We start from the raw sequence: 13,088 nt of genomic DNA on the forward strand, positions 1-13,088 counted from the left end.
CAATCCGAGCTATTTGTACAGACTTACAGATGAGAAGCTGGAGAGCAAGGAATGTGGGAGTTCTGGTCGGTGACAACTTGAATCAGAGCAGCAATGTGCTCTGCAGCCCAAAGAACCAATCTTGCTCTGAGGTGCATCAGGCCCAGGGCTGCCAGCCAGGAGAGGGGAGGGATTGCCCTGCTCTGCTATGTGCTGCTGCAGCACTGGATGCTTTGGCTTGGGAACCACAATGCCAGCAGGACATAAAAGTACTAGAGAGTGTCCAAACAGAGCTATGCAGATGGTGAAGGGTACGAAGGCAAGGCTATGAAGACCAGCTGAGGTCCCTTGTTCAGCCCTGAGGAGGCTGAGGGAAAGACTCATGGCAGCCTGCAGGGGAGAAAAGGGATGGTGTTAAGCTCTGTCCCCTCTAGTGACATCAACAGGACAAGAGGGACAGCATGGGGCTGCATGGGGCAAGGTCAGGCTGGGCGAAAAGAAAGAATTCCTCACCAGAGGGTGGTGGGCATGGCTCAGAGAGACCATTCCAGGCAGTGGTCATGGCCTTGAGCTACCAGAACTTGAGGAGCATCTGAACAACAGGCTTGGATGTCGGGTGGTCCTGTGTGGGGGACACAGGCTGGACTCACTGATCCCTGTGGGCATTTTCCAATTCAGGATATTCTGTGATTCTATTAAATTAAGTATTAAGTTACTAGCATACATTAAAGCTCTTTATTTCCTCTTTCTATTAACATTACGGGCCTCATACTTTTGTCTGAGAAATACCAGCACTTTTATTTAGATAGCAGATTATTTGAAATGGTTCTTAACAAGTTCATAAACTGTGTTTGGAAAAAAATATCAAAAGTAAAAAGGTTCCTTGTTCTTCATTCTGCGTTCAGTCATGTAAAAACATCCATCTTCAAACCAGAATACCTTCAGAGTAGTCCCAGGTCAACCTAGCACTATTAATAAGCATGTATGAATCTATGGCATAGCCACAGCACCAAACAATGGTTGGAAGAAGAAATACAAGACAATTTGTCTGGAAAAAGTACAGCAGTATTATATGAAGGACATAGAACTTCTACTAGGAGCAAGAGATATTTTCAAAACCTGTGAGAGAGTGATTAATTAAATCTAATCTATCCCTGCCTCTGCATCTTATTCAAATAGTACACCTGATTATTTCCAAGAGCTATACCTACAAACCAGCTGAAAGTACTGGAAACAACTAGGAGGTTCAGTATCAAGGTTATAAAATTCTCAATTACTCATTGATTATTATCAGCTTGAGTGGCTTCCTCAGTATTTTCTGAATACTCTTATGGCAGCTCAGCTAGAAAGTTGTTAGGAGTTGTTCTGTAGCTAAGTGTGGTTAAAAGATAATATGATCATAATGGCCAGAAATAATGCCTCAGTTTCCATATTAGTTCTAATCACTGTTTTGATCCTAATGTTTTGGAAAAGGCAATTTTTGGAAAAGTTTTTGGAAAATAAAGGTAGTTGTAGTGTTCAAAACTGTTTGTCCTTAAAGACTGCTCAAGCCCTCACATCAGAAGTCTGTTGTCATCTTCCAACTTAATATGATGTTAATAGCTCTTAGCTCACCACTAGAGTGAGCAGGGTCCTCTTTTCCCAGGTCATCCATTTATAGCAAACCCAGAAAACACACTTACCTGTGACCTAGTGTGGTCATGGCCAGCGCAAGGTAACAGCCAATAGGAATGCCTGCTTTAACAGCCTTCAGAAGGGGGTGAAGCGTGATTGACTCTGTCATGTCAAGCACGCTGTCAGATACAGGAACTGCAGGCCAGCCACACTGTATGCCACGGTCATTTCTGTGAAGCTTTAACCTCAAAATCAAGCCCCATGCCCATTGGTTGAAGGAACTCTCTGGTGTTTCTCCATAACGAACAATGCTAGCTAGATAAGAGACCTGAAACAAAGCAAAAGTAGCAGCAATGAGGGGCAGCACATCCATACCACGTCACATATGGCAGCAGTCTGGGAGGACTCCAGTCAGCTTGGATGAGCTTATCCCTTCAAAATACCATGACAGTGGACCAGTACAGCAGTAATTATTTTTCAGACTCACCTTGTGAGTCACCACCAATTAATTTAACTTCAAATCTGTGTTTCCGTGACCTTGATTTCCATCTCCTCTCTCCCTTCACCCATCTCTTTTGTTAAAAGCTATCAAACCACATTGTTGCGCTGAAGTTTCCCCTACTAAATATCAGCCTGATTGAGTAAATATTTTTACCCAAAAAAGGAAAAACAAACACCAAGCATCACACATCTTTGAAGATGTTTGGCATTTTTTAAAATAAACAAATACACATAAAAATTACCACCTGTCAACAAAGTCTAAAAATTTAGTTTCCTCTTAAAGAGACGTTTTTAACGTGGACAGGAAAAGTGTTTGTGCAACACATCTGTGCCTGTTATCATGAACAGTCTGCTTAGATCAGAAGATCTCAAATTTCATCTGCTCTTTAGGAAAAGTAGTGTACAAGCTCTGACAGATCAGTGTAAATTTCAGATTTATGAGTCAATGCAGACATTTCTTCCATTTTTAGTGGGGGTATAGAAAAACCTAAGCAGAAATGTTCCTCAAGCTCCAGTTAGTACAGACCCAACAATACAAGTAGCAACCTAGGTTGTAGCAGGTTTGGGCAGAGAACTCATCTAGATGTCACAAAATAACAAAATATAATTAAGTTCGGCAGAGAAAGAAGACAGAGAAGTGCAGAGAAAATAATGAAGTGCTAAAGTGTGGGGAAAAGAGACTTGGGGGGGTTTGGGGGAGAAGCACAGGAGTGCAGGAAAGGAGAAAACACTGTATAGGAAATACTGAGACAAAGCAACAACACAGTGCTAGGAGCTTTGAATAAATACATGCAAGCATCTTGGATTGAATATCTAAAAAAGGTATTTTTAACTTTGGTCTTTCTAACCTTCCACTCCCCTTCTGTAACTTGCAGCCATACCTTCCTCAGTCATCAGTGTGCTGTAAAAATCAATATAAAAGTGTTTGTAGGGTGTTCAGGGAACACAGCACTGATCACTATTAAAGAGCTCCTAAAAGAGATGAACACTCCAGTCTTCAAATGAAGTAAAATTAAGAACTGGAGCCACTGGAAGGATGCCTCTTATGTTCACCAGATGCATTCAACACCCTCTCAATAAGCAAGCGCTGCCCAACTCTGCATGAGCAGATGATGCTTAGGAAGAATAAACTGTAACAATGTAACTACAGGCTAGACAACAATGCAAATCCACAAGAGAACAAATTAAAAACACTTATTTTCTCACATAGGAAAATAGCACTTTTTTCAGACAGCATTGTGAGTGCAAAAATATTCAGATTTGGGATATTACAATGATAATATCCTGATAGTGCAGCTCCTAAAAGGATGATAAGAAACAAAACAGTCCTTCTGTGTAGCTTTTCTTATCTGTCGCTAGCAGTACCTTCTTCCCTGTAGATTTGAAGAAGGAATACCTGCTTTATGCTTTCAGAAAGCAATCCAGCATACGGTTTCTGGGGGAGATATTTCAAGTATGCTTCAAGGACCATCAATGCAACTTCAGAATGGATGGCTGGGTCCAGATGAAGGGCATCCTTCTAAAAACATAATCCAGAATCACATCAGAATTCTGCTTCATTTAAAAGGCTTCTGCAACTTCACTGAAGTATTTTCACTCCCATCTCTGACACAACTGCTATTGCAAAGACTTCCCAGTTAAATTTTCCCACCCGTTCACTTGTTTTCAACTGTAGTCAAAAATAGGAAGAAACAGTAAAGCAACCTTTGTCTCCAAGTTACTCCAGTTACCAACACAGCAAAGGGAAGAATTTTGTACAATCATTACAATGCCAAAATGACTGAACATAAGCTACAGGATTTTTCCCAATTCTATTCCTTGTTCCTCTTTAAAAAAAAATACACTCAGTTTGGACTGAATGCTCCAGATTAAGCTTCTAGAGCAAACTTATTATGCAATGTTTCCACATCATTTAAAAAAAATGTGAAGGCTTCAAAACCTCTATTTCAATCATGAGTTTTCTTACATTGTGAAAACATATCTGGATACAATCCTGCAAACTACAGTCACACCACCCTCATAAACACCACTGGGGGGATCCCTCTATTTTCTGCTGTCACAGATATCTTTATAAAGTGACTTACAAGAAGTATCCTGTCAGCAGTTTTGTCAGCTATTTCCCTTATTGGAGACAAAAAAAAATACTCCTGCTTCAGTCTCTTTCAATTTCAGCTACAGTGCTACAGGAAACCAACACAAGCAAATCCTCAGGCAGAAGGCAAGAAAGTCACTGTGAATTTCCCATCCCATGCCTTCAAATGTGCAGCTATAGTATCAACAGCATATAACTGTCTCCAAATTCAGTTACAGTCCCATGCTGAGTAATACTTTCTCCTCTGGAAACTCACCCAGGTTCAAGCATCCTGGCTTTAACACATACCTGCTCACCCAATCCCCAGTTGAGACCTTCCAAGATAATGCAGGCCAGTTTATTCTCCACAGTGGTTAGGCTGTAATTCAGTAACCAGTCTCGAATCAGTGCTATTTCAGATGAAGAAGGTTTCCACAGGTACAAAGGCAATTCTTTAAACAGATACAGAGAAACCTTCGAGGACAGAAAATAAAAGGCAATTCAGTATTTAGCATGGAATAATAACCTGTACTATGCTCTTATGCTTTAAACAGTAATACAACAAAAATTAAAAGCCCGGACAGGTCTTTAACATGACCCTTTCATACTGAACTGTATCTGCACATGGCTTCTATGATTTCTACCTGGGCACCTGCTTTAAATGACAGAGGTTATCACTTACCATTCCAACTCTCTCAATTGTCTCTTTAACTCGATCCAACAGCACAGAAATAATCTGTGTATGAACGCTGGCAATTGCTCCCAAGAGCTCTCGACCAACTTTTGAAAATGTCTCCCTAGTTGAAAGGCTAACATACGACACCTGAGAAGATGAGGAAAAAGAAGTTACTCGTTACGGCTGACCTGCACTGACACTGCAACCTACCATCTTTGTGAAAACACAGAACCAAGTTGCTCTTCCCCATTCTGGACAACAAAGTTGAAAAACGCCAACATTAGAAACAATTGTCTAAACAGCTGATGAAATTATGAGGCCAGCAGCAGAGAAATAGACCAAAAGCAAGCATATAAAAACAACAGAAACGAAAAAACCAACACGCTACACAAGGAATCTTAGAGCTTCAAGTTAAAGAAAAAGCCAAAAATGTGGTTTTGTTTGTGTTTCATTCTGGCTTAGTCTTAGAAAATCTGCTCCAAAAAGAAAAAAAAAAAACAACAATTTAGAATATTTTAATTCAGTACTACATTATGAACCTCAGAAGCAGGATTATATCTATTACAACTATATTATATTATAGTTGTGTTTTTAACTGCAAAACTACAGAAACCATGAATGTTTCATGTTTAAACAGACAGTTCCCACAGTTACAATGAACATGAGCACCTCCATCCTCTGCCGAACGGACCAGTAATATTTCTTACCTCATATATCTCCAAAACAATGATTTTAATGAAATCCTCATCAACATCAGCTCGTTTGGTTTGTGCCATCTGAGCAAATGTGGTGAGCAGACAGATTTCTTCTGAGCAGTTCATTGACTGGAGATACTTTTCAAAACTTTCGAGGTGGTGTGGGTCTAGAAAAGTCACAAACTGGTATTTTAGGACATACATAATCAATACTTCTACACAGTCTGATCCCAGAGAAAAAATCGGTTACAAAGGAATTATCATTAATGGAAACCTGCAAGTCATGATCCTCTCTTCAGAAATGACTAGTACCAGTTGATTTTAAAAAAGGTCCAAGGAACACAGTAATGTGTAGCAAGCCCATGTGATTCAGAAAATATACCAGACATCCACAGTGAAAGCTAAAATTGCTTCGAAAAAAGCTCACCCACAGGAAGAACTGCTTGAGTTTTTGTTTTTTAAGAATGTTCTCATGGTTTCAGCTTCCATGATAGATTGCAGCAATAAGTTCATCAGATGAAGTCTAAATTACACAGAAACATCCTGTTTTCAACCAGTGTCACATCCAAGAAAAGACTAAAACTAAGCCCACCCAAGCTGAGCTGAGAGATTTAGATAAGTCAAGAGACTCTGCTAATTCTACATACCATGATCTCAAGTAGCAATTAAACTAGAGAGATCATTCTATGCTGATTACAAACAAAAACATCTAGCACTGGGCCTAAGACATGCTGACGAGTTACAAAGAAAGATCAATTTCTGCTTCTCAAACTCAATATGACAAAATTACTGAATACGCTTGTTTGGAAAATACATCTGAAAGCAAAGGACTGAAGTTCTTTAAATTCAAGAGTGAAATGCAGGCAAACAGAAAAAAAACAATCCTCCGAGTGGAAGAAAACAGAAAGAGAAGAATACAAAGAAATCTGAACAGGATTTTAACTATATGTGTGTGTGTGTGTGTGTGTGTATTTTATTTTATTTCTCTCAAAATCAAAGCACACACTGAAAGCTGCACTTCAGCTGTCAAGCAGTTTGCATAGTGGCCTGCTTCCTCTGAAGCAAAACACACCACCATAAACATTTTACAGTGATCTTACCACAGCAGCTGGACATGCTGAAAAAGCACTCTGTCCTACGCTAACACTTAGCTGGCACAGGCAGGCATTTTCACATTTGTGATTAAGCAGATCCACTCAGGTTAGGCCCTGTATCAAGTCCTTTCAAGAATCTTGCAACTGTACTTCAGCCTGAGATCAAACTGCTACAGCCAACGCAACACATGAACAATGTGCTGGAGAACTGTGCAATTTAATGAAGAGTTTTTCCATACAGTAATACAAACTGCAGTCTTGAAAGATACAGTAGACACACAGCTGATGTCCCACCCACTCATCTCCTTATTTAAGAACAAGAAAAGACTTGGTCATTACCGTATAAAAAGGCACAGCAGAATAAGCCACATGGGAAAGGGAAAGAACAAGGGAAAGAAAGGAACTTGACATCCCTCTTGCACTCTGTATTCATTGCTCTAAGTGACAGCTACCTTGCAAACAGAGTTAAGACACTTAGCAATTTCTCAAGACCACAATTTTCTCCAAGATTTTGCTGACGTGGTGAAAGGTGGACTGTCAGCTAGCAGAAAAGTAAAACTGACAGGCAGTGAGACTTGCTCTTTCTTGAGATAGGAAAGAGGTTGCAGAGTAGGCAGTCACTGCTTTGGTTATCTGTCTCCCTGTTAATCAAGTCCTGAAATGTTTTCTCATGAAGAAAGAAGCAAAGGAAAGGCAGCATTCAAACTGGCTTCTACGCAAGTCTGCTATAGCTGAAGCCTGCACGATGGCTGAGAAGATCAAAGTTAAGGGAAAAGAGAGAGGAACTACATAGAACAAAAAAAGCATCTGTATACAGTGTCTATAGCTGTGGAAGATAAGCAAATATCCAACAACACAAACCGCTGAAACCAGAACTACCAAGCTTAGAAACAGATGAAGGAATATTAATACAGCTGGCAACAGCTGAAGATTTAAGTCTTTCCTGCTCAACCTACTACCTAAGGAACCTGCTCTCAGCAAAGGGGCTGGATTCAGTCTCCAGAGGTCTCTTCCAATCCCTAGAATTCCAATTCTAACAAAAAACAGCTCTTAAAAACCCAAGTAATACAAAATGCTGTATTTCAGGATCTAAATCACTCTGCAAATGCTGTTGAAGGTCAAGATGGAACTAGACATGAGAACACACAAGATGTACCTGCTGCATGGCACTCTTGCATCTTTCTGATGCAGCTAGGAGGGAGAAAAAACTAATTCCTGTTACACTACCCAAGACAATTCTCAGGCCACTGGACCAGTCACGCTGCAGAGGGTATATTTAACAGTGGAGCCTGCGAAGAATTAAACCTGTTGCTCATGCAACTGCAGCTGAATCTGTTAGAATTGGTTCTGAGTGAAGAAATCCTACCTTCCAGTCTCTGTTTGAAGTCAGCAGGCTGTAAAGTAGAGCAGAGCTTTTCCAGGTTCTCACTCTCTGCACAGTGCATGACAAAGAAGAGCTTCCAGAGCATATGACTGGATAATGTTCCATAAGGCATCTCAGACATGAAGAGCCAGACTCCCAGCCTGTTAGGTTTGAAGAAACAAGCAAAAAGAGTTTCATCCTGATAAACCTCAACACAAAACAGCCATATGCCCACACCCCTGCCATACAGTTAGGACAGAATTAGGAATGTGAAGATGTGTTTTGTACCTGATTTTAAGTTAACCTATTTCTGAACAAGTCCCCAGAGCTTCAGCCAGATACTAGAATTCAAGGTGTAATTCTTCCCATCTTAATGCTCCCAATGTGCTGAAAAATCCTGCATATTACAGTCTTGTTTAAACCATGAAGTATCTAAAATTACTGCAATTCCCAATTTCAAATATCTCACACCTCCAAAATGAAGCCAGTATCAGCCACCCTGGACAGCTTACCTTTTTGCCTTCAGAACATGCAGAACAGCTCTGAAAAACAGCTCATCAAACTCCAGCTGTAATTTGTCCATGGAGTACGGATGCCCTATCGATCCATACAGCTTATTGCCACTAATGTACTGGGCCCAGTGGTCACTCACATGACAAAGTGTCATCCTACACAGCAGAACAAAGTTGTAGAGGTATCATTAAGCACATCATCACCATACAAAACACAGAGCACATAACAAAACCATAAAAGATTAATTACACTAAGAAATTTAAATGCATCCCCCTTAAAAGCACACTCATAGAAGACAAGTGAGTGCTAAGCATTTAAAAATAAAAAGCAGCTTTTAGCTTCCAGTTACACTTGCTTAGTACAGCAATAAGAACATTTTCAAGGTGCAATTAAAGAAAAAAAAGAAAAAACACCAACCCAGAACTAGAACAATTCTAGATTATAACTGCAAGTAAGCAGTAGCACAATCTGTAAGAAAGGAAGATTAAAGAAACTTTGGTGGTGTTTCACAGTTCATACGGCTCTCTTCTGCAGCTACAGCATTTAGACTTTGCAGGTAGTTTTCAAGTAAAGGACGCAGGGACTTCAGGTAACAGACCAGCTAACCCTAAACCAACTAACTGTCAAAACAAAAATAAACCCAAACCAGCTCTTGGCTAGCTTATTCATTAAAGAAATCTAAATTTTAAATGTATAAAAAAGATTCAACTACAGCACAGAGGAAATACTCCCTTACTTGATCAGCTGACCAATTCGCTTCACGAACTGTCGGTACCGTGCTCTGTTAAATGTTTCTAATCCCACAGACAGAAGTTCCACCAAGGAGTTTGCAAACGCAAAAATCTTCATCATCTCCTGAGAAGTTGTTTTTTCAGGAAAATAAGTACCTAAGATCAAGATAGAAGAAGTTAAGTCTGAAAAAACATGCATAAATTCTGGATTCTTTCCTTCAGAAACACTCTAAGCAACAGAGATCATTTTCACTGTCTGTGAGACAGATATAAATTAAGATTTATGTTTCCTTTATGAAACAGACAACAAATACCTGCTAAGTATGAAAGTACAAAGAGTCTGCAGCTTTTAAAATCTCTAACAAGCAGTTGCTTTATGTAACAGGCCGCAGATTTAACAAGAATGAAGAAATAATTGGAGAACAGTCACAGCACAGTACAGCTCATAGGCAAGAAGGAAAAATCATTTCTGAAAGCACATCTACGAGCATAAACACTTAGAAAATAACACTAAGGGACTCCAGTGTTTTGCTTGCTAGTGTTGCTGTAACATTTTAAGTTATCCCATATAAATATCATACATTTGTACCTTATCTGTTTAGTCTGTGAGTTCTTGTACGTGTTCATTATAACTTCAAATCAGAGACTCCCATAACGCAGCAGTACTCCTGCCCTTTATAATCATTAACATAATTACCATAAGAAAAACAGCTGTTTTACCTGCAGACTTAAACCCAAGGAAGTGCTGAAACAGTTCATGAAATGGAAACTGGGACAACAGAACAATCAGGTCATCTTCCAAAAGCAGAATCCAGCTTGTTTCAGGATCCTCATCCTGTAGATAAACTCAGTCAGTGTAACTTCCTTTCCACCAAAAAGCACAGTAAAGGGCTTCACAATCTGCACTAATTCCAGTTTATTTGAGGGATCAAAACAAAGTATAACTAAACTCTTCCTCCTACATGCATAAGCTCCAGAATTCGTGGCTGTGTTTGTGTACTCACCAACTAGGAAACAGAACTGGAAATGCTTTTTTCAGAAATGTGGTTTATGAAGAGAAGTAGAATTCAAATGGACTACTTCCATGCAACAGCCCCCTTAAATCCATTGTTATTTATCATTCCTAGAAACTCTATTTTCTACCATGATTATCTATTATTACATTACAGAGGTAGAAGGAAAATAAAAAATATCTGAATTTCACATGATGCCACTAAACAAGTCAGTCTTTCTTACTCCATTTCACACGATCAATACAGTAAGGCTGCATAAAAGCACATAAAGGGAAAAAAAAAAGTCATTTGCTGTACCTCTTCTCCTCCTTCATCTACCAGTGTCCAGTTTCCAGATTCTTTCCCAGAGGAAGAGGAGCTTTTCCTTTCATTTGGTTTCATATGGCACATGAACTCCACCCGATTTCTAATTTAAAATAAAAATCAAGTTTAGGGAAATTAGAAGATTACAAACCCTGAATTTCATTATCTTTTCCTTACAAGACTGTACTGTATTGGTTTTGACTGGGAAGAAGTTGATTTTCTTCACAGCAGCCTCTATGGAGCAGTGCTTTGAACAACGATAGCAGTCTTGGTAAAACACTGATGTTTTAGTTGCAGAGCAGTGCTCACACAGTGCTTTTTCTGCTTCCCATGCTACCCTGCCAACTTGGAGTGCTCCAGATGCTGCAAGAGGACATAGTCAGAACAGCTGACCAAGATGGACCAACAGGATATCCCCACACCTTACAGTGCCATGTCTCAGCTGTAAATGCTGGAGGAAAGAAGGAAGAAGGGGTGGGATATTCTGAGTGATGGCATTTGTGCTCCCAATAAACACTACATACAAAAAGTCCTGCTTTTCTGGAAATGGCTCTACATCTACCTGCCAGCAGGGAGGTATGAACTGAATTCCTTATTTTGTTTTGTTTGCATGCACTGCACTACTTCTGCTTCACCTATTAATTTGTCTTTACCTGTACCCCACAAGATTTTGCACTTACTTTTTACCCTTCCAACTACAGGGGAAACAGCTGTGTGAGGCTTAGCTGCCTTCTTGGGTTAACCCATATCCAAGAAGACAAATCGAAACAAATTAAACAACAAGAAATGTTAAATAACCTGGTGTCCTACAAGACTTGTGCAGGTCAGCTTCACTACACTACTTTTGAGGCTGCATTAACTAACACCATGCCGACGTTAGTACATTGAGCTATCACAACCAAAGAACTTCCAGGAAAGAATTGCTTCATATCAAGCCAGCTCCAGTTCCATCTTATGCTTCTGTGAGTCTGGGACACCAGTTGTAAGACTCTCTGTCACATAAACTCTTAGCTTTTCAAATATATACCAGCAAGTTAAACAAACATACAGAAAGGCTATATAAGTAGTTAAAATAGTAACAGCTAGCTTCCTTTTAAGTAGGAATGTTGTGGCAGAACTCTGAACACACAGCAAAATTCTGGCACCACATTACCCTCTGAATACCTACACTGATAATAGAAACATACCAGTTTCACAATTACGAATTTCACAACACTAGCAGCCTATTCTAAATTGGGTTTAAAATTTAAACTGGCTCCTGATACACAGGTGGTATACCAGATAAATGTCAGACCTCTGACATTAAAGCCATGTGGAGTCTCCATGCTCTTGTATGAACAGTTAAGAGAGCCACTCCAGACATTTTGCATCAGTTTTTGTTGAAGGACATCCTAATAACCCACCAGCAACACACACGCCCTAAGGACACAAAAGAGCTCTAGACTGGAAAGGGAAAACAAAACATTTTAAAACAATATTCTACAACAAGCCAGAAGTCTCTGTTAACTCTGGATGAAGTTCACAAAACCCTAAACACCAGCAGATTGCTCCTCTGACATTAACATCTGAGTCGGTGAGTCAAACTAATACATATCATCTAAAGTACATAATAGGAGCTTTCACTAATGACTGGTTTCAGTAGCTAGCCCTCCAAGCACCACATATTCCATCCAGATTTTAAATAAACATGAAAAACAAACTAGGAAACATAACCAGAATTTACACCAAATTAGCAACCGCTTTATTCAAGGCCATCTGTTGCAGAAACAGTACTCTGAACAGGTCATCATGCAAGGCAAGAACTCCATTTCAGAACTCACAGTTGAAAACAATAACCATTAAATCAGTATTAAAACAGTTCATTAAAACAGTTATTTCACGGTTAGAGGCAAGCCTTAACCACACCTTATGCAGAAGGAGAAAGTACTGCCAAGACTGTATTTCAAGGTGAATGAGTAAAAATCTTTAACTGTGAATCTATTTGAGCACTTTCAGGGCTGTGGAAAAAAAGATTTTCTACCATGGTGTTTTCTACTCCTAAATCAGCAGAATTTTGCAAAATTTTATTTTCATACTTACTTAACAGGAGACATAAGCAAGGCAAGAGATTGCATGAAATGAAAGACACCTGATGGGTTATCCAAGACTCTGATCTGCAATTAAACATAAAAGACCTAAGTAAATCTAAGTTACAGTCCAAGTAAAACAATGGGAAAATCAGTTGTAAGTGCAAAATTCATATTCTGAGTTTCACATTTTCTACTAGCTTCTTGTTCAGACCAAAAACTATTCATAAAAGACAGTTCCAACATTCAGGAGGTAGTGCTGCTATGGCACAATATTGAGTACTACTGTGAAGTACTTATGGAAAGGAATTTAAATAAGGACAAAAAACATCAAGAGGACCACAAAATAACAATTCTCTGCCTCTCCCATATACATCTTGGCACTAAAGGGGAAGCTAGGAGTTTTGAGCACAGGGGAAGTTACAATGCTACACCTAATGACCTTTTTACTTCACTGCTTGCCTTTTCC

The 13,088-nt window shown here is 39.4% G+C and overlaps 1 protein-coding gene across 1 annotated transcript in view; it reads right to left on the reverse strand.

The window, feature by feature from the left end:
- The window catches only part of EPG5 (ectopic P-granules autophagy protein 5 homolog), a 48,748-nt gene that overhangs the window by 29,167 nt on the left and 6,493 nt on the right, over window positions 1-13,088 (reverse strand). Inside the window, exons 6-16 of the mRNA XM_042862384.1 lie at window positions 12,633-12,706; window positions 10,548-10,656; window positions 9,958-10,072; window positions 9,243-9,393; window positions 8,506-8,661; window positions 7,997-8,154; window positions 5,549-5,703; window positions 4,848-4,988; window positions 4,475-4,639; window positions 3,491-3,613; window positions 1,662-1,921 (exon numbers count right to left, since the gene is read on the reverse strand). Coding sequence (XP_042718318.1) covers window positions 1,662-1,921; window positions 3,491-3,613; window positions 4,475-4,639; window positions 4,848-4,988; window positions 5,549-5,703; window positions 7,997-8,154; window positions 8,506-8,661; window positions 9,243-9,393; window positions 9,958-10,072; window positions 10,548-10,656; window positions 12,633-12,706 — 1,607 coding nt within the window. The remainder of the gene's footprint in view (window positions 1-1,661; window positions 1,922-3,490; window positions 3,614-4,474; window positions 4,640-4,847; window positions 4,989-5,548; window positions 5,704-7,996; window positions 8,155-8,505; window positions 8,662-9,242; window positions 9,394-9,957; window positions 10,073-10,547; window positions 10,657-12,632; window positions 12,707-13,088) is intronic.

The sequence above is a fragment of the Lagopus leucura genome, unplaced genomic scaffold (genome assembly GCF_019238085.1).
Source record: "Lagopus leucura isolate 7727_CA_CO unplaced genomic scaffold, USGS_WTPT01 Super-Scaffold_650, whole genome shotgun sequence".
Classification (NCBI taxonomy): domain Eukaryota; kingdom Metazoa; phylum Chordata; class Aves; order Galliformes; family Phasianidae; genus Lagopus; species Lagopus leucura.